Source organism: Trachymyrmex septentrionalis, unplaced genomic scaffold (assembly GCF_001594115.1).
Source record: "Trachymyrmex septentrionalis isolate Tsep2-gDNA-1 unplaced genomic scaffold, Tsep1.0 scaffold147, whole genome shotgun sequence".
Classification (NCBI taxonomy): domain Eukaryota; kingdom Metazoa; phylum Arthropoda; class Insecta; order Hymenoptera; family Formicidae; genus Trachymyrmex; species Trachymyrmex septentrionalis.
The window spans coordinates 364,847-391,277 of NW_017304620.1; the positions used below are offsets into that span (position 1 = coordinate 364,847).

General features: G+C 32.8%; 1 protein-coding gene across 12 annotated transcripts in view; it reads left to right on the plus strand.

The window, feature by feature from the left end:
- LOC108745695 (glutamate-gated chloride channel) overlaps positions 1–26,431 on the plus strand; it is a 549,841-nt gene that overhangs the window by 217,252 nt on the left and 306,158 nt on the right. For all 12 annotated transcript variants that reach the window (XM_018481999.1, XM_018481995.1, XM_018481994.1 and 9 more), the window contains 3 exons: positions 52–272; positions 1,023–1,105; positions 1,234–1,374. In XM_018481999.1, coding sequence (XP_018337501.1) covers positions 52–272; positions 1,023–1,105; positions 1,234–1,374 — 445 coding nt within the window. The remainder of the gene's footprint in view (positions 1–51; positions 273–1,022; positions 1,106–1,233; positions 1,375–26,431) is intronic.

Consider the following 26,431-nt stretch of genomic DNA (forward strand, 5'->3'; position numbering starts at 1 on the left):
ATATATATATATATATATATAAACTATGCGATCGTCTTTCTACTTTCATAGAAATACGAGGTGGAATTCCTACTGCAACAACAGTGGTATGATCCTCGATTGCGTTATAGCAACAGATCCAGATACGAATTTTTAAATGCGATTCATCATTACGAGAACATCTGGTTGCCGGATACGTATTTTATAATGCATGGCGATTTCAAAGATCCCATCATTCCTGTTCACTTTGCCTTGCGGATATATCGTAACGGCACTGTCAACTATCTTATGCGGTATTTAAAACATCAATATATCTTTTATGCAAATTAAATGTTATTATGATCATTTCTTTCCTTGTATTAGGTGTACAAAAAAGTTCTGAGCTTTTTTTTGTAAAATTCAATCTTTATTTAAAAACAAACGAAAAAATATTAATCTGCTGCGTAACGCCAAGCTGTTCTGCAAGCTCCTTTTCAGTTTGCGCAGAGTTTATATCCAGCAGTGCTTGCAATTCGTCCGTTTCAATCTTTTCAGGGCGTCCAGCACGCGATTCATCTTTAAGACTGAAATCTCCTTGGCGAAACTTTTGATACCACCTTTTGCATGTTGCATGACTTACAGCGTTCTCTCCATATGCAGCACAAATCATTTCAGTGGCTTCAGCAGCATTTTTCTTCAGATGAAACGCGAAGTGGATGGAAAATCGAATATGCTCTTTTGTAATTGCCATCGTGAACACTACTGATTTTTGAGGTTATGTGCATCAAACGCCAAACCGTATCGCATTTCAGGAGGTTAAATGTTACTGTTTTAAAACCCCAAAAGGGCGGGAAGATATATAAAATTTAAATTGTTATTTCGGTTGTATCAAATCTAAAGCTCAGAACTTTTTTGTACACCTAATAATTGCGAATGTTCTAAGGAATATTTTTATAAAATTTTTATAAAATTTTTTTAATAACTTGAAATATTGGAAAAATGTTTAATTTAATTTATTTATTAGCAAAAACGTTCTTCGTAAATACATCATTATCATTTTACAGGCGTCACCTTATTCTATCCTGCCAGGGTAGACTTAATATCTTCCCTTTCGACGACCCATTGTGTTCATTCGCAATCGAGAGCAGTGAGTAAATAGAATAGTTGTTAAATATGAGTAATACAATTTTTTATAATATGAGTAATACTGTCCTTTTATATTGCTGTCCTTTTAATGCATGCTTAAATTAATAAAAACTTAATTTTATTTTTCAGTATCGTATGAGCAGACAGCGATTACATATGTGTGGAAAAATGATGAGGGTACTTTACGAAAAAGCCCAAGCCTGACGGCACTGAATGCGTATCTCATTAAAAATCAGACAATCACATGTCCGATTAAAGTGAGCTGGCGAGGTAAGCGAAACAATCACTTGTACATTTTTTATGTTTATTTAGAGAAAAAATAAAATGTGCGCATCTAAAACAATTTTTTTGAGAATTATAAAAATAAATATTAAATGCACTAGCACTTAATATTTTTCACACTTTTACGAGGGCAAGTCAATAAGTTTTTAGAAAAAACATAGTAAAACACATTTTTTTTGATCGATTCATTTTTATTTCTCCTTTCAGCTCGATACACTTGATCCAACAATTCTCCAACTTTTTCAAGCCATCCGAATAATATGATTTGTCCAACCCTTCAAAATAAGCCTCTGTTTCGGCGATGAGCTACTCTCTGGTGGTGAATCTCTTTCCTCCGAACCATTTCTTCAGGTTTGGAAACAGGAAATAGTCACAGGGGTCTAAATCTGGCGAATATGCTGGATGGAAAAGCAATTCATAACGGAATTAGTGAAATTTGGCCATCGGTGTCGGGCACGTGTGAACCCGTGCTTGATAGAAGAGCATTTTCTGCAAATCACCAAATGGGGACATTTTTGTTTAAAATGTTGTTGAAACGGTCCAATAAGGTTGCGTAGTAATCGCCATTGATTGTTTGCTTCGACGGAAGGTAATATGAATTATACCGTGTGCATCCCAAAAAACTGTGGCCATTCCGGCCGACTTCACGATCTTCGCCTTCTTCGGAGCTGGTTCACCCGGTGGAATCCATTGTTTTGACTGTTCCTTCGTCTCGGGTGTGATGGATCCATGTAAGTAATGGATCCATGTTTCGTCCACAGTGAGTCGACGCAGAAATTCATCTGGATTACGTTGAAACATCTCCAAACATTGTTTGGAAATCGTCACACGGTCGCGCTTATGGTCTACAGTGAGCAAACGCGACATCCATCTTGCCGATAGCTTTTTCATACCCAATTGTTCGTGCAAAATTGAAATCACTGTGCCATATGATATGCCTGTGGCTTTAACAAGCTCGCGCACTTTCACTCATCGATCAGTCAAAACAATATCGTGGATTTTATCGATGATTTCTGGCGTAGCAGCCTCAATTGGACGTCCCGAACGAGGTGCATCACACGTGGATGTACGAACACGTTTAAATTCATTCATCCAATTATATACAGTCGCAAATGCTGATGCAGATATGTTATGAACATTATCCAACTCGGTTTTGATTTCTTTCGACGTTAAACCTTTCATATGTAGATGTTTGATCACTGCACGAAATACGTTTTTTTCCATTTTGCAAAAAATACAAATGTTGTTCGCTTTAATTGTCTTCACAGAAATGAAACTAGCGAGGAATTCCGCTCAAAATTTGACAGTAATCAGCTGAAAGATGCTACTTGTCAAAAAGTAAGATGCGAGACATTGCGAGTGCCTTCTGACAGATTTTCTAAGAACTTATTGACTTGTCCTCGTACAATTCATTATAATATTAGAATTTTATTTTTCATATATTATCTATTACTTATTTTGCCAATTAAAATAATAATTTTCATATAAAAATGTATTTTTTAATATAATCAAAATACATATAATATTGATCATATACATGGTGTCCCATTTTAATCAATGCACTTGAATTCCTCCGGAATTATGCAAGATCGAAATTATATTTTTGAGATGTTGTGATGTCGAGAGGGACATATTTTGATTAATAAGATTTCATCTTGAGTAAGACCATTAAGATCAAATGAAGGAACTTTATTTTTGTAAATGGCAATCTAATTTTTTAAACACCTACGTTTGTAGCCATACTGATTACGAATTCAACACATTATGACTCAAGGATCGAAAATCAAATGGCTAAACACGAACTTTTAATGTTTGTGCATGTTCAAACTGTCGTCCTTTACTACGAATACAGAGAGCAATACAATGTCTAAGTGATTGCGACACATTTGATACATATTATAATGTGCAGGCGCTCCATTCTGTTTAAATCACAGTTTTTGCCAAGTTAAAAGATCGATGTTTTCTAATAGTTCTGGCAACGTTTGTTTCAGAAACTTGTTGTACCACACTGTAGGATATCATTGAAGAAATGAAGACCGATGATCCATTCATAATACTACATCAAACATTCACCGACCTTTGGTATAATATGGTACTATTGAGGATTTCTTTGTGACTAATGTGAATTGTGTCGATTCACGTGGCCTACATTAGTAAAAGTTACGTCGTTAAAAAACATGTTCCAGAAAAAATTATCATTCCTCCACATTTTGCATTGAGTTCAATTACAGAATCGTAATCTGTTCCTTAAAATATGTCTCTCCCTCGATATCATATCGTAAAAACAAAATTTCGATATTTTGCATAGTACTAGAGAAATTCAAGTGCATTAATTAAAATAAAACATCTTGTATATTTCGAGTATTATCACATACAAATTTCTTATTGGTTTAATTCTATGCAAAGAACAACAAATGCAATGTTACACTTAGTAACCAGATAAATGCATCTTATATTGTGATGAATGTGTCTATTGTACATACACATATATATTTACTTTAATCAAGCATCCCGAAGAGGTACATTCTATCGTGTGATCTCCACGTGATACACATTGGATAATACTAATGCCAGCGGTATTGAAATTTTGAAGTCTCAAGAAGATTTCAATTAAAAAGGGTTTCTAACTAATGTTTCGAAAACGTCTTGATGTCAATTACAAGAAATGCAATGAAAGATATGGATTCCTATTTAAAAAATTCAAATCTTCGACATAACCTTCATAACACCACCCAAGGTCAATTGTATATACTCACGTAATGCATTACTTGATCCCCAACAACTTTCGTCTGAAATATTTTTGAAAATAATTATTTCTCTCGTTTTTAAATAAGGAATATGAGTAGTCTGAAATACCTGATATAAGTGTTTTTAATCTTTGAAAAGTAAAAAAAATTGATTTTTTTTATTGCATTTTGGAAAGTTGACAGTCTTAAAAATATGTTGCCAAAATCGTTAATAGAAGTATGTAAAATAATGGAGTTATTCACGGTTTACTAAAATGGTGCATAGGTAAAAATTAGGCGCTGTACGATTGTTACTTCTTCGAACAAAAAAACATTTCATGAAGTTTCATGAAGAAGATAAACCGTTTTATAGGCCAGAAATAAAAAAAGGCCCCAAATAAAAAAAATTTATTGTAATTACTAAAAAAACAAAAATATTCTAACTCAAAACTTTAAACGCATTTTTTTTCGAAACGTGTTTTTTTAAATTTGCTGACATTGTAAAGAGAAAACGGCTCAACGCACTAATCTACGCTTTTTATACATTAATTACAACAATTTTCTCTATACAAATCAAAAAAAGTAATAAATTTTTCGAAACAATAATAGTTTTTTGGCAATTTAATAGAATAAGTAATGGTAAAAAAAAAATTTTTTTTTATAAAGAAATAATTTTAACAAATCGCGATTTTGTTAGGTTTACCATATACATTCAACATTATTAATTACAAATCAATTTAATTTTTATTTTCAGACAACTACTTGTGGCTCACAATATCAGCAATTTAACAAAATCTCATTTGAACACATTTGCCGCCATTGTTGCTTTTCGGACATATTTAACACATTTTAACACATGTTAACATAAAAATTCATACATATTGTACAAAGTGCAAACAAAATATAGGTCCAAACTTAAAATTGATAGCCACAATCGTTTTCACAAAAAATTATTGATTTTTTGATCCTCCAAACCATTAGGTCCCCTTAAAGTTCGCCCACGAATTATATAGCGCTATTTCTGAATAAAAATTGAGTCGAAAAATTCTGAGTCATTTTTTTCTAGAATGAAATAGTTATTATCGAGCAATGCTAATCCAATTGGCGCCGTGCTTTAGACGGATAAACGTCAGTGAATCGCGCGCCTGATAATGTGCATAAGTGCTTAGTCGCGCGCCGCACGTCGCACACTGCTGCGTTCCTTTTGACCGCGTTTAGCAAAAAAAATTAATCAGTTAGCGCTTAGTGATTCCTTATATGATTGATTCTTGTCTTTAGTTTTTCGCTGAATCTAAGTGTAGAAACCAATCATATTAAAGAATCGCTAAGCACTAACTGTGATTAGTTTTCTCTGTTGAACGCAATATTTGCAAGCTATTGCTTTAGCTATTAATGTCCCTTGAAAACAAAGTCCGGCATATTCGTAGATCTCTTTTCATTGGGATAAAGTCAAATCCCCTAAAAATCGCAGAATCAATCACCATATAAGCGGGAACACACAGTTTAAAACGGATACAATAAAATAAAGGAAGAGATCAGTTTTTTAATATTTTATGTATTAGAAATAATAAATATAAGAAATAATAAAATATATAAAAAACTAAATATGTAATAAAAGAATAATGAAAACTATTTAATAACAGAATGCATCGCTATTTTACTCTTACATACATAGTAATATAATATTTTGCAGGATCCGAATCAAATCTTCTTATGTTTTTCTTATGTATTCACTGCTGTCGTCTTTCATAATTCTTTGAAAGATAATGCATTATATTACTTTCCTTTCATAAAATAGGACATTTTATTACACAACAATATGGTGTTACATATTCTGTAAATATAGAGACTTATTATTATTATAATTTTATATACTCATAAAAAAAAAAAAATACTATTCTTACTATTCCACTTTCTATATTTACAATATAATACATTAATTTTTTTGTTAGGACGTCAATACTTTTTGAGCTAATTCTATAATGAGTCGATAGTCGGAAATTTTATTAAGTTTTAATCAGTCGTATGGGCTTTTTATAATAAGCCATTACTTAAGCTATAAGTCTTAAGCCGTACAAAATTGATCAATTATAGTCAATTATTCTTCTCACATTTGATTGTGATGGTCGATTTCTTTCGGTTTAAGATTTAAAAGTTAGTTAATAATTTATCGCGAAAAGCCCATTATCCTAAATACTGATTATGATTTTTCAAACCTACAAGTTGTTAATTGTATATATTGAATCATTTTGCTTGACTAATGAGAAGGAATAGAGTCGAATTTGACCAGTCTTAAAAAAATCGGTAGTCTTGATCATACAAGTTGACTGTTGATCAACTTCACCAATAAGACTATTAACTACCGACTCATTATAGAATCAGCATTATGCGTTTTTTCTCTCCGTATAATAAAGGGTGTCCCAAAATTAACGCAAGATTTGAATTAAATAGAAAACACAGTTTTTAGTCTTTTGATTGTTATTTTTTTATTGAATCATAAAGTACAAAGGATAGGGTTATTTGTGGAATAACACATCGGGCAAATTGCCTCCACGGCTTTGCATGCACATACGCACTCGTTTGTCGAAATTTTCCATGACCATTTTGCATAAATGTGGCTGAATTTCGTTGATGCAGCGTTGAATCTCCTCCTTTAATGCACGGGTGGTTGTGGGCTTGTTGACATAGACCTGTGATTTCAAATAACCCCATAAAAAGAAATCTAATGGTGTTAAATCACACGATCTAGGGGGCAATTTTGACGATTAACAAAGCCATCAAGGTGAAAATGTGCTTCATCGCTTAGGATGATTTTGCTCGAAAAATCAGCATCCATTTGTTGATGATTCAATAATCCATTCAACGAACTCATTTTCACTAACCCTAAACTGTCAACTGTTAAATTGTTTTTTTTTTTGGGTTGCCAATATTTTACTGCACAAATGGCGGCAAATTCAAATCTTGCGTTAATTTTGGGACACCCTTTATATTTTCAGTATTTTGAATTTATTATGATACTACAATATGATATATTATTTACTTTATTTATTTACCTCTCGTTTTTTTTATTTTCTTTATAATCTCTGTGTCGGCAAGACTTATTCTCTTTCTCTCTCTCGTTGCACTAGTGCAGATGTGCGGCAGAAACGCACAGATGAGTCTACTATTTTTAGGGATCGATAGCCGGATTCTGTCTTCTAGGTACACTACTTCGCCGCTATTCTTGCACGACGTTATACAAGAAATTTCATTTGCATTAGAAATTATATTCACATTTCATCAAAAGCATCTTCTTTCAATAAAATTTCGATAAAGGATACAATTCTCGTCGAAACATATCAGATTATACCCACACAGCATAAAGCTCCGATTAAGTTCCCAGAGGAACTCCCGACAAGAGAGTTCATTTTGCTGAGATCTCGGGGAGCTTATAGAATTCGACAAAACGAACTCCTAGAGAGTTCATATTGCTGAGCTTCCAAGAAACTGAAAATTCGACTAAATAAGCTCTCAGCTAAGGAGTTTATTTTGCTAAGTTTTCGAGAAGTTTAAAGAGAGCTCTCTGTAAACCAAAATGAAGCTCCCAACGAACTTTCAAAAGTAGACATAGAAGTTCCCGAGGAATTGTTTTTAAAGCTTAAATGGAGCTAACAAAAATTTTATGAGCTCCCTGTGTTGTGTAGATAGCTTACATTTAATAACCGCTTATAAATTTTTCTAAATTTTCTTTGTAAACTGACAACTTTATGCGTTTTCCTTTTATATAAAATAGACATATTATCTTTTTCTTGTTGATACTTTTTAATTGAATTATACATATTATACTTAAAATTATCTTTTCTGTAATCTTCTCATAAAAATTATTCTCCGTAACTATCTGTTACAGATGACTTGTTATTCTGTACAATTCCACTTTTTAAAAAGTTTCTACTGAAAATGTAGAAAATATTAAGAAAATATGTGACAAAACAAAAAATGATACAAATTTATTACAAATAAAAAATTAGGTAGTTAAGAGTATTAAATCTCCTGTTTTACATTAAATTATGTTTTAATTAATTCTATTCTTCAAAATTATTGCATTAACATTTTAATCTTAAAATGCATCATTTTGTGAATTTTTTCTTTTGAATGCTTTTGTTCAGTTATTTTAAAGTAAGAAATTTTTTAAAGAATTTATTATAACAATTACATATCTAAAATAAATCTATGCTCAAAATAAAAGAAAATATGTAACGCGTTAGAAAAATATAAAAATATTCCTTCTTTTATAAAAAAGATTCATCTCTTCTCTGCGGTTTGATTTTTTAATAACATAAACATACATCCTTTAAACTAATTTCACAAATTTAAATTATGTTATAATAGGAATTCGGAATTAGTAAATAGGAATTATTATTATTATGTTATGATGTAATTTTCATTCCGAATAAAAAAATATTAATTTTTTATTATTGTCGAAAATGCTCATAACGACAAGCGTATGGAAAGTCATTTTATTTTTTAATAGCATAAAATCATATTCTAAGGCTAATATTAGATAATTCAAATTTTTATGCGCCGAATTATAATTATGTTAATTACATGAATAGTAACGAATTATAATTATGTCAAAATCCTTTAAATTAAAATTGGTATTTTTTTATATTAGAGGACATTTCTTCGGTGATCTTCACATATGTTACAGAGGTGAGGTTACCATCAACTTTTTTTTGTAATTTAATTGACGGTTTCGTATAATTTTCGAGATATTTATATTAAATCTATTTTCAAAATTTCATTATTTTTTGTGAATAACATCTTGTATATGATAATGTACATAATTGACCTTCAAAAGATTTTAGGTAACAGTCACTGTTCATTCAAAATTATTAACGAATAAAGTTTGAAAAATAATGTCTTATTTCTATCCCGCAATCCGCGCGCCAAGCTAACAATGGGCATAGTAGTAGATCGGGCGGACACGCGTATTTGATAATCTTTAGAAACTAATATCTCGTTAACTATTGAGACAATTGTAAAATAGTAGAAGACTTTCCATTTTAGTTTAGTTCGCTCTACATATCCACAAACTCTGTCAACAGAATTATCAAACACCCTGTATATATACACTATACAGTCATATTAGTATATATATTATAGATCAGAGAAGCTGTATTTACAATAAAAAGAAAGTACCCTAAAAAATGTGTAAAAGTAACGACGAGGTATACGCTGATAGCGTATCAAATGTTGGCGATCAGGTATTAGACAACAATGACGAAGAATCAATGCCTTCAATTTGTAACAAAACTTACCAAAAGTGCCAAAACGGCAACTAATAGTTTTTATCATTATATGCCGACGGCAAGAGAAAACTTTTTTTTGAAAAGTGCGGCCGTCAAAATGTTAAGACAATCTTAAATGTAAGAATCGACTATGAATAACCGGTTTGTTTCGCATCATGAAATTGGTATTGAATCTTTCCTTGCAAGATTACGCGTTGCTTCATTTTATCTCAATTACGTAATAAATGGAAAAAAAGATATAGAATGAAATTTACAGCATAAACGCCCAAAGTGGGTGGCCCTCATGTCTACGAACATCGTACGCTCCTAAACATTGCGGCATTTGGATTGCGCGGGATGATGAGGTGAAAAGAGCGGAAGGTGGAGTCAAGTCGAAAATCGGTCGAGAAGTGCAAATCGTGCTGAGCCCTGATGTAAATATATCTCAAAAACTATATGAAACATACCGCCAATTAATTAAGAAAAAGTTGATCAATACGATCACCTTTATACTATATGTCAAGATCAAAGTCATCGAAGAGATGTCGTCTAATGTAAAGAAATACTCTAAAATTATATCCTGACACAATATAATAATTTTGCTTCTTTATTGAGTCTCGTACGTAATAATAATAATTTAGTAATTTAAAAAATAGTATAGAAATTGATATTCACATATGATGGTATTTTATTAGGCTAGAAAAACAATTATTTTTTGTAAGAAATAAATATCCCAAAATCTAGGAACCATTGTATTACAAAATCAACGTAATATCTTTTCTATAAAAAGAGATATTTATTACGTATTAATACATATCGGAGAGAGAGGTTGATCAGGAGATTTTTAATTTTCTTACCGTCCGAATATCTAGTAGAAGAATGAGACCGATATTCCTGTCGTTCAAAATGCCTAAAAAAAGAGTACATCCACTTATGTTATTAAGAAATACACGTAAGTGTATCATACAGGTAAATAATTTTATAATAATATTCTATACAATCAAATTTGCCCATAAACTTGAAAGCCACCGACAGAAATCATCTCTATCTTTATAAAGATCGAGCGCCTGCTAAAACTTTGTAAAGGTTCATGAACCTTCAATTAGGGCCATGGCAACATATCTCGACAACATATGTCAAGGCGACCCAAGCATCTCACTTATGTTGTATAATTACAAAATTATTTTTGTTACAATGACTTTTCCCATTTAAATTTAATTATTGTATCCGCGATGAAACGAGTATAATATTATATTTCACTTTCTAGTACCATGTGAAGTGTTGCATAACTAATATTTAATTCATAGCCTATCGCATGTATGCCAATCGTAATATTCTGCTCGAATATCCTCAAAATCGTATTTTTCATCTCAATTCTTATCGATGTTTATAACCATCGTCAAAGTATGTGTGATTTTAATATTAAACAATTAATACTCCGAATTCTTTGATTTAACCGTTTGAAAGTTTTTTGACTGGCAATAAGATGCATGTAATTTGAATAGCATCTTTATTAATCTATGTAATCTTTCCGAATGTGCGTTTACACAGTTTGTCCTTACTTGTAGATATCAATGAAATATATATATATATATATATATATATATATAAAGCCAATCAGAGCCAACACCCGCTGTTCGGGTGCACAGAAATCTCTTTATTCTCGTGTAAATATAATAAAAACAAAATAAATAAACGTTTTGATCCTTTGTTTTGGGTCATTATCAATATAAAATTAAATTATTGTACATGAGTAATCTTATCTAAAAATGTAACTACAATCAGTACAATAAAACTTTCAAGGTGGTAAATCACGATAATTTAGCTCGTTCCTCTTTTATCTAAATGCTAATTTGCTACGTAATGAATAGCCAAGTGATTATCATAAATATTGAAATGGAAAATTGAGAAGTATGCACTTTACAGGTGCACACGAATTAATTTCTTTAGATGTGACTTCTCTTTTTATGAACGTTCCAACGGATATAGCGGTCGACTGTGTGAATGAGCAATGGAATGTTATTTCCAAGGATTGCTCTCTGCCCAAGAAGGAGTTTTTGGGAGCGATACAGTTTGTCTTAGATTCAACTTTTTTTTTCTTTGACAATATAATTTACAAGCAAAGCTTTGGCACACCCATGGGCTCTCCCTTATCACCGGTAATAGCGGACTTAGTGATGAGGAAATTGGAGACGGTGTCCTTGATGTCGTTGAATTTGGACATTTTGTTTTATTACAGATACATTGATGATATATGTACCGCGGTGTCTCTCTCTAAAATCGATGTTTTATTAGAATAATTCAATTCTTTCCATCCGCGCCTGCAGTTTACTGTCGAAAGAGGGGGAGATACAATAAATTTCCTTGACATCACCGTATCTATCAACAATAATCGCTTTAATTTTGATTGGTACCGTAAGCCAACGTTCTCAGGGAGATTTCTAAACTTTTATTCCAATCATTCATTGACACAGAAAAAAGGCATCATTTTTTCGTTAGTTGACAGAGCTTTTTTATTATCTGACGGTACGTTTCACACAAAAAATCTTACTTTTATTAATATTTTACTAGAGAATGACTACCCACTGAACTTCATTTTTGACACTATCAATCAATGGATTAAAAATTTGATTAAAAATAGATACAAAGTACATAATGTTTTGACTGACAATGTCTGTACGAATGAAACTATCTCTTGGCTTACGGTTCCATACATTCCGCTTCACACGGAGAAATTTAGAAGATTAAATAAAAACGACATCAGGGTATCCTTTCATAGCCCTAACAAAATGGGCAAATACATAAAAGTACAGAAGGACATTTGTTCCCATACATCGAAAAGCAATGTCGTTTACAAAATATCGTGTAACAATTGTGACGCGTCTTATATTGGACAAACGGGCAGGCAATTGAAAACTAGAATTACCGAACATCGTAATCATATCAGCATAAAACTTCTGTCCCTTTCTGTCATCATCGAACATAGGCTACTAAATAATCACGATTTCCAATGGGACAATGTTCAAATCTTAGACGAAGAGCCTTCTTATAGGAAGCGGTTGATTTCCGAAATGCTGCACATAAAGAAACAGAAAAACAATCTCAATTTGCAAACGGACACTGAAGGTCTTCATAAGGCATTTTGCCCATTGTAAATAAAGTTTGACTTTTTGATACTGACGGCCCGTCTCCTCTCTCAGTGCACGGCGTTCCGTTTCAGCGAGCAGTCACGTCGGGTTCGACACGCAATGTTCGGCTCTCACATTTGCAGTCCATTCGTCGGTATGCGTTCATATATTTTATACTTATACAGATACACTAGTTTTTATTGGCTTACTCTTGTTTGATGGTGAGTGTTCACTTTTTATCTCAATTGCGATTGTCAAGTTATTCAAGTTTACTTTTTCATAAGAGTTCTTTTCCTTTTTTCTTTTTTTATCAACTAGAACTTGGCTATGAGACTTGACATCACTTTGACTGTTCAATCGCATGAATAATGTCATGTTCTACATCGAGACTACCGAAAACTGCGTATTTTCGCGATCTATGAATGTTTCGCGACAAGTATTATTTATTTATTTTTTATTATTTTTTAATTCTATATATTTCTGTTAACATCTGAAGAGGGCTCAATCCGGCAACCGAAACTTGCAATGTTTCAAATTATTCTTTCTCCGTTTATTGTGTCTTATTATGCGTCTTTTCTTCATTTTTCACTTTTTTGTATCTCTGATTTTTGTCTGTGATTATATGTTTTTTAATGAATGCGCTGACTCTTATTTCGCCCTTCATTTGTTTTGATTTATAAATATTGAAATTGTATAATCAATATTATAAAAACTTACATAAAATAAAAACGGTGTCGTATACATTACGTCAATAAATAAAGTCACCTTGCTCATCAAATTGTCAGATTTACTATGTAATCATTCGTAAAAAACAAAAAATTGAAAATTGTTTAAATCATTTGTCTGAATTTTAATTTTATTAAACTTATATGTAAGCGTTTCTCACGTAAATTTTGTGGTGTCGACAGTCAGAGTTGAAATGAGAGTCAAAATAATAAAGTCATGTAATTATTGAAAGATTACTTGTAGATCTAATTTTCTGCTAATCAATTTAGTATTGGAAAATACTGGAGAAGCAACCCAAAAATAAGGTCTCCAAAGCGCTAGAGCCGCAGGGAAATTTATTGGACGGCAGTGATTGTACACTTCAAAACTATGAATTTCAATAGGTTTAACAGCTTTTGCGTTAAAAAATCGAATGACTTCGCGCAGTCCGTACTTCGTGGAAAGGGCGATCGAGAGCTCCATTACTAACAGCTACCAAGCCAAGACTAACCGACCTAGCGAGCTCGGCAACCGCTTGTTTGAAAAAGAAAAGATTGCCGAAAACAACAGTGATTTCAAGTGCTGCCTAAAAAATTTCCCTGCGGTTCTAGTACTTTGAAGACCTTATTTTTGGATTGCTCCTCATACTTATTTTAAATATTAAAAGCACCGAACACAAATATATATATATATATATATGCTTTTAATATTCAAAATAATTAATCACTACTTTCTAGTATTAAATTTCTGTAAGGGTATTTCACTATTAAACTAACAACATATCAACTTATTCGTTATTACTGTATACAGGTATACAATACGCGAAATGCTTAAATAATGAAATACAATCGAAAAAATATTTATTTAAAAAATTTATAACGTCCAATGTAGATGCAATACTATGTCCCAAAACAAAATAAATAAATTGAAACAAGTGAAAATGCATTAATATAATTTTATTCTATTTTTATTTAATTATATATTTAGTTATTTTTTTATAATACTTTTGAGGCTTTTACGGTTATTTTCTTAAGAGACTAGAATGCTAAAGAGTTTACGGGTTAGTGCCATGTCGTGATTCATTGCTAATGCCAACGTTTCGTGAACCTACCAGAGAAAGTATCAGTGCGCTCTTTGTCCTGATGAAATAAATGGCAGGGTTCATGAAACGTTAGTTATTTTTTTCTTATACGACATTATCTAACGTTAAATATTAGAATAAAAAATTATTCTTTTGCGAGAGAATAATGATACAGTAATAACAAATACACCGATGAGAGAGATCACTGTGACAGAGAGAATTTCTGTTGTTGCTTTTTACGTAACAATGAAGCTGATGAAGACGAAAATTTTCTAACAAATAGTGTCGATTAACGAATCTTTATTTATGCGCACAGAAATATTTAACTGTAAAAATGAACATTATTATGATGTAATAAAGCCACACATGGCACGCGCGTGGTTTTCAATACAAATGGAAGCTAAATTATTGGACAGGCATTTTAGGCGACAGGATCTTCGGTTCCATTCTTCTATCAGATATTATGACGTTAGAAAAATACAAAACTCTCTTGATTGATTTGCAATACGTACCGATACGTATTAATAATACGATATATTTCTTTTACAGGGAAGAAATTAAGCCCAATTTTTGAGACAAAGGCTCCCAGATTTTTTGGAAGAAATTCCTCTCCAGCAGAGAACAATTATGTTCTTTCAGCAGGATGGAGGACCATCGCATGGATATCAAAATATAACTAACTTTTTAAATAAAATCGGTTTCTCCGATTGCTGAATAGGATAATATGGACCAATCAGATGGCCCGCGCGATACGATAAGTTTTTAATTTATAAATACAAGAGAAGCAGAAAATTGTAGAGGACATAATTTTAATATTGGGAGTTTAAGAGTTTTTATATTGATTGTTAACAATTCATTCGATTTGACATAGCTAGGTTTTTTCCTTTAAAGTCATTTGAAGAAAATTGTATATAGAACGATCTACTTGCTCCAAAGAAGTAATTGCAAAGATACAAAAATCGTTATCAAAACTGTCGATGAATCCATGCTTTGACCTATATGTTGGAATCTAGAGAAAAGCCCCATATTATGAGATAGGTGCCTAATATGAGATAGCGGTATTTTTGCTAAACTAATAAACACTATCTATTGATTCCACCATAAATTTATTGCTCTTGGATTGAAAACTATTTAGAAAATGCTCCTATGTCATAGTAAAAATTGTTGCTAAAAAGTATATGTTATTGTATAATAATAAAAAAGACAATCGGAATGAACGTTGAGTGCCTCTTTTTGCGATGCTTGATTTCAACTACCTGAAGTTCTAAATATAATCTATCGCATGCTCATTTTTCACGCATGCTGGCTGTGTTTGTTTGCATTTTAGGAACATGAAATAAAGTTTTTTAATTGCAATACTGATACACTTTGCGTTTTATTATCAATTTCTTGGGGTATCTCATATTAGAAGTACAATTTTTTGACTTTGCGATTTGCTAACTTTTTATATTTCTTTGATTTTCAAAAAAATGAAACTTTGAATTAAATTTTATAACATTATCTTGAAGCTTATTAAATTCCCTTCAAAATGATCTATTATTTTTTTTAATTCTGCCCATAGACTTCTAACATTTATCCAAAATGAACTCGGTATTTCACAGGGGCCTTTGTAACAGATTTTTGCAAGATCTGTTAATTTTTAAATAAATTTTTCTTTGTAAATTTAAAACTGTTCGTTTCTTTTTTTTATAGGATAGACATACTATCTTCTTTTCATTGATATTTTTTTAATAGACAAATTGTGAAAATATTGTACAATAATGTACAATCATGAACTGACGACAATTTTGCAATAATTGTTCCTAAGATCATACGATAACGCAACAACTGTGTCAGATTAATATTTCTAAATCACATTTGTCAAATATTATACAAATTCACTTTGAAGAGTAAACATTTTATAATGTTTACTTTCTTTTAAGATTATAATAAATAAGAATTACCAGCATATTGAAGGAACAAATTAGAACCCATTATCAAAACTTTTGGTAATACTTTGAGTAATATAAACTTTTTTATTGTCAATATAAAATCTTAAATAAAACTTGGTATTCTGTGGGATAAAAACTGTTTTACATACACTCGTCAACAAAATTATCGCAACATACAAGTATACCAAAATTTTGCATAACTTTAAATAAGCTTAATTCCGTGAAAAATAATTGCATTAAAAACTTTTTTTATTCTCAGGGATAAAATTTGTAAAGAAAGCTTAAAGAAAGTTTAAAGAAGCTTTCGATAAATTTTTAATCCATACTTACTTTTGCTCATTGTCTTTTTAAAAATAAGGACGTGTAACGTTTCCAAAAAATTGCATAGTTTGATACTTTATGGGATGCATAAATTTTTTTCGCAAATGTCAATAATCATCGTAAAGTATGAATTTTTTCTTGCAAATTAAAAAATAAAGCTTTATATAATTTTAATATTCTTGAGGCTTCCACGGGTGCTTTCTATATAAAGATTATGCGTTTTGCAGGTTTTCTCCATGTCCAGATCCATTCTTGGAATGCCAACATTTCGTGAGCCTTACAGTCCACTTCATCAGAACGAGAAGCAGCCTAATATTGAACTGTTTCTCCGGGTCCTTTATATTACGCTGCTTGTTGAAGTGGTGGGAAGGGAAAGGGAAAAAGAAAATTGTAGAAGAGGAGGAGGAGAGGTGGAGAAAATGAGTTGGTCTTATAACAACCGGGAGAATAGTCTTCCATATTTTATTTATGTTGTAGCCATTACCTCTATATAGATTGTTAGAATGTTTTTGTATCTTTATGGCTTCTCTATACTTTCTTAGGAAGTATGATGTAATGCTGGCTATTGTGATTGTTTTGTCAAACAGTATTTGATGTCTTGTTTTGATGTTGTGTTCTGATAATGCCGACTGCGTGGCATATTTTAGCATGACATTACGTTAGTGTTCTTTTATCCATAGGACCATTCTCCCGGTTTCTTGAATGTATACTTGCTCGCAGGAACAAGGGCATTTATAGTTTGTATTGATATTTCTGCGGAACTGAGTGGAGATCTTCGATCTATAGGATTTCTTAAGATTTGTCCTATCTTTTTGGGTGGTTTGAAGATAATTCGGATATTGTGTTTGTTTAATATCTTGCCAATCTGATCTGTGTTTCCTTTAACATAAGGAGAATGGATACATTCCTTTCGTCTGGATCTGTGTCAGAGACCTTGTCGTTTATTGATTATTTTGGTTGTCTTTTTTGTCGTGTCCGTTTTTCTGGAAGGCTAGTTTTAGGTGGTTGAGTTCTATCTGTAGATGTTCTTTATCAGAGATGGTGAAAGCTCTATGTACAAATGAGTTGATTGCTGACTGTTTTTGTGCTGGGTGATGGTGTGACTCGGCAGGTATCTATCTGTGTGTTGATTTTCTGTACACTTGATGGCCTAAGGTACCGTCACCTTTTTTAGAGACAAGAACATCTAGGGGAGTTTTCTGTTTTCCTCTATGTCTATAGTGAAATGGATATTTGGATGATGATTATTGAGGAAAATAAGGAATTTACGAAGTCCTTCTGCCGTGTCTCCATACGAATGTGTCGTCTACATAGCGGAACTAAATTTCTGGCTTTTTGGATATTTTTCTAAGGACTTCTTTCTTATAGTACTTCATGAAGATGTTGGCGATTAGGAAAAATGGAAAAGCCTATTGTCACTCTTGAAGTTTGTTCATAAAATTGGTTGTTATAAGAGAAGTGGTTGTTAAGCAGTGCTTTTCTAGCGGGATGAGGTCGGAGAGGACTTCATGTAAAGTCTTTATTAATGTGTTTATGTAATGTTTTTTATTGGATTTGTATGAAAAGGAATTCTTCGTCAAAACTTATAAGCAGGTCTGTGGGACGTAGTCGGATTTTTTGGATCTTTTGTATGAAGTCCGTTGAGTTGGTTATGTGTGATTCGGATTTTCCAATGTGAGGTTGTAATGTTTGTGCTAGGAAGCGGGAAGTTGTAAATTAGGGAGTATGGCGCTGACAATTGGTCTATGGGGGATGTTTGGTTTGCGTACTTTGCGTAGTCCGTATAGTCTTGGTGGGAGAGGATTTGTAGATTTTAATGTTGATTTGGTTTTACTAGGAATGATCATATAACATGGTTTAATAATACAAATTAAAAATAAATGTATCGAAAGGCTATGAACCAAAAAACAACAAAATAAATGTGTAAATATGAGAAACAAATATAATTATCATAATCGCAAATAAGCAAATAACAAATAACAGACGTTTCGAATCCGATCCGGTCATCTTCAACTAGGAATGTTGCTTTTTTTTTACTAAAAATGTTGCTTTTCTCCACTAGTATCTTGGTGTTTTGTGCGATTGTATTATCGCACAGTTGGATCTTTGTCGAGCTGTTTGTATGCTTTGTCCGAGAGAAGGTCCTTCATCTTTTTCTTATAGTCTGATGTGTTTATGACTACTGTCGTGTTGCCTTTGTCGGCTGAAAGCTCAATGATATCTGTCCCTTTCGGGTCTTGGAGAATCAATCGCTCTTGTCTAGTGATGTTTGGTAGAGGGAGTTTGGATTTTGAAAGGATATTGGTTATCTGTCTGCGGATGTTATCTGCTTGTTCTAATAGCAGTCGTTAGATGGTTGACTCTATTCGGCTGATAATCTCTTTCTTTGGAACCTTTCTAGCTGCCACTGCGAAGTTAGGGCCTTTGGCATGGAGCACTTTGAGAAAGAGGCCCTTAGAAAAACACCCAAAAAGTCAAAAACTTGGTTCCTATGGAGACGACACATTCGTAATATAGAGACACGGCAGAAGTGGAAAAAAACGGAAAACTCCCCTTCCTAAATGTTCTTGTCTCTAAGAAAGCTTACGGTACCTTAGGCCATCAAGTGTATAGAAAATCAACAAACACAGATAAATACCTATATGTCGAGTCATACCATCCAGCACAAAAACAGTCAGCAATTAACTCACTTGTACATAGAGCTTTCACCATCTCTGATAAAGAACATCTACAGACAGAACTCAACCACCTAAAACTAACCTTAGAGAAAAACGGACACGACAAAAAAGACAACCAAAATAATCAATAAACGTGCAAACAAGACAAGGTCTCTGACACAGATCCAGACGAAAGGAACGAATCTATTCTCTCGTATATCAAAGGAACAACAGATTGGATTAGCAAGATATTAAACAAACACAATACCCGAACTATCTTCAAACCACCTAAAAAAATAGGACAAATCTTAAGAAATCCTAAAGATCGAAGATCTTTACTCAGCTCCGCAGGAGTATACAAAATATAAATACTCTTGTTCCTACGAGTAAGTATACATTGGAGAAACCGAGAGAATGGTCAACCTACGGATAAAAGAACACTAATGTGATGTCAGGCTAAATGCCACGCAGTCGGTATTATCAGAACACAATATCGAAACAGGACATCAAATACTGTTTGATAAAACAATCACAATAACCAACATCATACTTCCTAAGAAAGTATAGAGAAGCCATAGATATACAAAAACACTAACAATCTAAATAGAGATAATGGCTACAATATAAATAAAATATGAAAGATTATTCTCCCGGTTATTATAAGATCGACCGATTTTCTCCACCTTCCCTCCACCTCCTCTTCCCACAATTCTCTTCTTCCCCCCCCCCCATCACTCTAAGCAGCGTAAAATAAAGGAAATGGCCCGGAGGAACAGCTCAGTATCAGGCTGCTTCTCGCATTGATGAAGTGGTAAGGTTTACAAAACATTGGCAATTCAAAAATGGATCTGGACACGGAGAAAACCCGCGAAATGCGAAATAATCTTTGTATGATTTTTTTGTTGCGGAGATAAGTATCAAAGTTACTTATGTATTTTTTTGTTCAATTACACGTGGGTACATTTACACTTCAAAATCTTGCCTCATCTTCGAATAATTTCTTGCAAACGCTTATGTATATTGATTAACAAGTTCTAATTGTAACCCTGAAGAATTTTTTATCATATTCGGTGTTTCTAATTCCTAAAGATTTGTTAGTAGTCTTTCCAAACTTTAGCTTTAAATTTGTTAGCCCTTTTTCCATCATCTCATAAACGATAATTCAAGTAAATTTAATCAAAGTAAGTTTTAACTAAAGAGTAAATTAGTTAAATCGAGGATTAACTTTTTGAATTTTATTTTATTATTCATTAACAAAAAAAAAACAAAATAAAATTTTAAAGAAAAAAATTTGTTTTTAAAAATAAGATTTATGGGTTAGAAAACTTATTCATTGCTTATTTACATGAACAATTCAAAGTTCTCAAAATACAAATAAAGAAGGAATGTATCGCAATGTTACAAAAGATGGCAGTAATGCCCATTTGTAATGAATTGATTCAAGTTTTTCTATGTATTTTATACAGGATATTTGATAATTAATGAAAAAAACTTTCACATAGAGCAGAATGAAACTTAATAGAAAAGTCTTCTACCATTTTATAATTTTCGCAGTGGTGACGAGATATTAATTTCTAAAGATCGTCGAAAGGGCGTATCCATTTATTTGACCGTTAATTATTACAAAACTTTCAAAATGATAAAGAACTTTTTGACTTAGAATTAGTTTAATCTGTTATACAGGTACACGAGCGATAATTAAAAAGATATTAATTAATAAAGATTTCCGAATAAACGCATGTCCTATTCAACCGCAAAAATTGCAAAATAGTAGAGTAATTTTCTGCTTAGTTTAATCCCTTCTGCTCCTATGCGAGAATTTTTTTATTATTGTCACCCTGTATATTACATAAGCAGCTAACTTTAATTAATTATAAATGTGATTAAATGCAACATGTATTAATGTATTATACAATATTATAAAGAAAATATCAATATTGAGAAAACATTGCTTTGACTTTTATTCATATACATTTTTTAATAATTTTTTTAACACAATTATTATTTATTATTATTAGGCGTTAGGAACTCGAAAGCTCATTGCCGCAAATACCAAATCCCGCCACTGTTCCCGTCCCTGAGCCAGATCCCTCCATTTGTGACCCTCGTACCCCATTTCGTTAAGGTCCATTCTAATATTTTCTTCCCATCTACGTCTTGGTCTACCCAATGGTCTCTTCCCATCCGGTTTACCAATTAGTACTTTATATGCAATTCGATTCTCATCCATACGCGCCGCGTGACCTGCCCATCTTAATCGACGCGATTTTATGACATTAATAATATCCGGACTATTATATAATTGATGTAATTCTGCGTTGTGTAATTTTCTCCATTCGCCCGTTTCCTCATCGCGTTTTGCCCCGATGATTTTTCGAAGTACTTTATTTTCGAAAGCCCTAAATCTTTTCTCGTCTTGTAATGTAAGTGACCACGCTTCGCTGCCATAAAGGACTACCGGTAAAATAATCGTTCTGTAAATTCTAATTTTTAAGCGCCTAGACAATATCCGCGAACCGAGTAGTTTCTTAACCGAATAGAAGCACGCATTCCCCAAATTAATTCTTCTCTTGAGCTCTTCTCTTATTTCATTAGTTTGGTTTAAAATCGATCCTAAATACTTAAAATTGCTAACCCGTTCAAAAATTTTATCACAGACGACCAGGTTTCCGTTATTATGAATATTCTGAATTCTATCAGTGACCATATATTTAGTTTTTTCAACGTTTATTTGCAGCCCCAGTTCTTTCGTTTTATCTAATAGAATTTTAGCGTTATTTATTAGTGTTTCTTTATTATCTCCCAACAAAGCAATATCGTCCGCATATGTTAATATTTGTGTTGTACCGTTCAACTGCAAACCATCATTACTCTTCTGCATTTCTTTAATAGCATATTCCAATACTAGATTAAACAGAAGAGGTGACAATGCATCCCCCTGCTTTAATCCGCTATGAATATTAAAAGTTTCCGACATTTGATTACCTATTCTTACTCTACCTCTGGTATCTTTTAAACAAACTTGGACTAAGTTAGCCAATTTTTTGGGTATCCCCCACCGAGTTAAAATTTCATACATTTTCTCCCGTTTTATCGAATCATACGCTTTTTTAAAATCAATGTAAAGTTGATGTACCGATTGGTCGAATTCCCATTTTTTCTCCAAGATTTGCCGAATAGTAAAGATTTGGTCCGCAGTCGATCTATTTCTCCTAAAGCCGCATTGATGATCTCCAATTATCTCATCTGCATATGGTACAAGCCTCATTAATAAAATATTCGACAGAATTTTATAGCATGTAGGTAAAAGTGAGATACCCCGGTAATTATTACAACTCATTTTGTCCCCCTTTTTGAAAATCGGGATTATAATTGAATCTTTCCATTGTTCCGGCAATGCTTCTTTATTCCATATTAAGATAATTAATTTCTGAATTTCTTCTATCAATCTACTTCCCCCCCATTTAATCAGTTCCGCCGGAATCAAGTCATTACCCGGTGCTTTGTGATTTTTTAATTTTTTAATCGCGCTTTCTACTTCTGAAATTGTCGGTTCGTTAATCCTAGGTTCAGCCGTGTGATACTCAAAATTCTCTATTTCCCGGTCGTTTTCAGATTCGACATTCAATAACCGATCAAAATAATTTTTCCATGTGTTTAAAACTGCCGTTGTATCCGTAACTAAATTATCGTTCTCATCTTTCACCATTTCCGTCCTAGCTTGGAATCCCTTTCTAAAATTATTTATCCCCATGTACGTGCCTCGTACGTTACTGCTTTTACAATTTTCATCTATTTCTTCAATTTTACGTTTTAAGTATTGACGCTTCTTAATTTTAAACATATTATGAGCCTCTTGCCTAATCTTAAGAAACTGATCCCGAGTTTCCTTCGTATTTTGAGCCAACCACGTGATGCGCGCTTCGTTTCGTACTTTAACAATTTTTACGCATTCTTCGTCAAACCACGGCTTGTTTTTGTTCCTTTTACAAAAACCAACCGTGGCCTCCGCCGATTTTACTATCGCGTCTCGTACGTTTTCCCAGTGTTTATCAACCGTGTTATCATCCGATTCATCTATTTCCTTTGAAGCCGCGAGTCTATTCGTTACTTCGACCGCGTATTTTATTCCGTTTTCTCCCTCGATCAAACCTTGTACATTTAGACGTTTAGTTCCAAACAACTGCCCGTTAGTTTTGTTTAGCGAAAGACGTTCCCTGATTTTGGCAATTACAAAGAGGTGATCCGAGTCGCAATCCGCCCCCCTATAAGACCTGACATCGAGTACGTTCGTGTGACGCCGTTTATCTGCAAGAACGTGATCAATTTGGTTACGCGTGCCTCCATCCGGGGAAATCCAAGTTTGTTTATGGATATTTTTGTGTTTAAAATACGTGCTTTTGACGATAAGATTTTTGCCGGTCGCAAAGTTAATTACCCTCACTCCGTTATCGTTACTTTCCTCGTGCAAACTTTCGAGCCCGATCGTTGGTCTAAAAATGTCCTCTTTACCGATTTTCGCGTTAAAATCTCCCACGACTATTTTCATGTAATCGTTCGGTAATTGATCCACGAGGTGTTCGAGTTCTTCGTAGAACCCGTCTTTAATTTCGCCATCTTTATCTTCCGTCGGCGCGTGTACGTTGATTATCGCGATCTTGTACCATCGGCCCTGCACAACGAGCAATCCTAATCTTTCGTTTATAAATTTAATGTCTTTTACCGCGGATAAGATTTTCCTATTAATCATAAAACCGATGCCAAGACTATGGATCTCCGACCCTCCATAGTGAAGCGTGTACGAACCCGCATTAAGCGAACCCTCCCCGGCCCATCTTGTTTCTTGCAACGCGACAACTTCTACCCCGTACCTTTCGACCTCCCCGACCATCGATTGAAACGCCCCAGGTCTGTAAAGACTTCGGACGTTCCACGTACCCACTTTGAAGTCTCTCCCGCGTTTTGACTTTATACGACATGAGTTCCCCGAGGTAGTCCCCACCCGGAGATCCGAACGGGGGACTAGTTTACCTCCGGAAAATTTTACCCCAGAAGAATCCATGGCGAGTTTTGTTTGTTTCAAGATAAAGTCGTTTCACGGTGTGAGCCTATCAAACCCACGCCCAACCCCCAAACAGGAGGACCATTCCAATCGGCTGTCCGCGACTGCTTATTCAATTTATTCGCAGCTAGCCTCTATCCGCAACCGAGATAGCGAGGCTTTTCCTCTATCCGCAACCCGAGGACGCGCTGTGTCGTGGTGATTGGGACCCACCCACCCCGGGGATCACTACTGCAACTAGTTTTCCTTCCCCGAGACTAGCGGTTGTTATGCTAACACAGTTTTTTAACACAATAGATTTAATTATTAAATCTTATTAACTTTCAATTATCACACTTCACTCACAGTCACACTATTACCACACTAATGCGAATTTGGCGTTTCCATTTTTCATTATGTGTAACTTTAAAATGAAAAAAGTAAAAGTAGTTCAATTATATAGTTTTTCGGGGTAAAATTTTTCTGAGAACCCATTGATAATAATAAAATTAAGCAAAAACAATATTTTATTGTAATAAATTGTTAATTAAGAAAGTAATAAATTGAAAAATGAATTTAAAAAAAAAATAAAAGTTTTTGAATGAGAGAATATTAAGATTTGAGATATAAAAAGACATTTAAGTAAAAGGATTATCTCTGAAATATTCATTTTCAAACTAATAAATAGTTTGAATCTACAATCAGACATGGAATTTCTGCACCATATGTGAGCATTTTAGAGAAGTTTAATAGCGGCATTAAATATTCACCTTTAGTTGGTTACTGTTTGTTTTTAAAAATTGACGTATAATAGTTTGACTTATAATTTACTTATTGTTCTGTTCCGACATGACTCTTAGAATAAATTTGACAGTTTTTACATGTTATTACATCTGACTTCCATATGGATAATATTTATAATAATTTCTATATAGTCAATGTAAAATTTTTACTTATTGTAATATGACGTGTTACGCTTTGAGTAATTGATTGTGATTTATAGAGGCAGAGAGTGAGTAGAAAAAGTATAAAATTGCATAAAATTCAATACAATTAATGCCATTGTTTATTATTGTTCTCTTTAGTTAGTCACTTGGTTAAACAACGAAGAGAAATTTTGGCAATTTTTAATTAGAAAGCAGGGAAATGCTCATCCTCTGTCTAGTATAGAAATTATTTCTAACATCTGCGGACTATGAATCTTGTAAGACATTGATGGTAAATTATCTACAGTATTGCTGATCATGGTTTGAAGGAAACCGAAACGTTCAATAAGTTAGCTATTTTTTTGTAATAGAAAAAATTACAATTTTCACTTGTTATTTTGAAGGGAAAAGATAGTACTTTTATGAAAAAAAATATTGCTTTGGTCAAATATTAATTTCAAATATTTTTAGGGTCTTAATTTAATGATATTTTTTGTTGTAAAAAGAATGAAGTCATAATGTATGCGCACAAAAAAATTATTTTATATATAAAAATAATAAATTAACTAGTATTATACATGAATATAACACAATATTCAATGATGCAATTACACAAAAAAGTATATAACAAAAAAAAAGAATAAAATTGTTTTTTTTTTAAAGCCTTAAAGTTGTTTTTTTTTTCTTTAAAAGTGTTATGCATGCTAGAACATTACAAAAGTATTACAAAAATATCTCAAAAACTCTTACCTTTATTAATTTTTTCCAAAAATCACGTTAAAAAATTGTTTTACAGGCATCGATTTGCCATCCGTGTTTACCATATTCGTGCGAATTCGTACCACATGACACTTTACGGATGTATAACAAGGGATGTATCACTCACTGAGATATAAATAAGACTAATTCCGGTGTGTGTCGCTAGAGAAGAGGCCAGCTATATTTAACATAATGATAATTCGCACCAGGGTGTCGTAACTGAGGATTAATAAAAAAAATAAATTTTCTTTCTAAAATTTTATTCTGTCTCTTGTTGTTGGTGAATAATAAAACAGAAACGAAAAATAGGATAATCTTTAAAGGTAGATTTTATCCATCTATAGATCCCCACTTAAGTATCACCAGATATCACTCCATTCTTATTGTTTACCGAACATTAAACAAGAATGGTATAACACTCTAAGATCACCTGGATGGGAAATCAAACAAACTCCAGGTTAAATTCAGGCAACAAAAAAAATGGTTTATTACATGTCAGCATG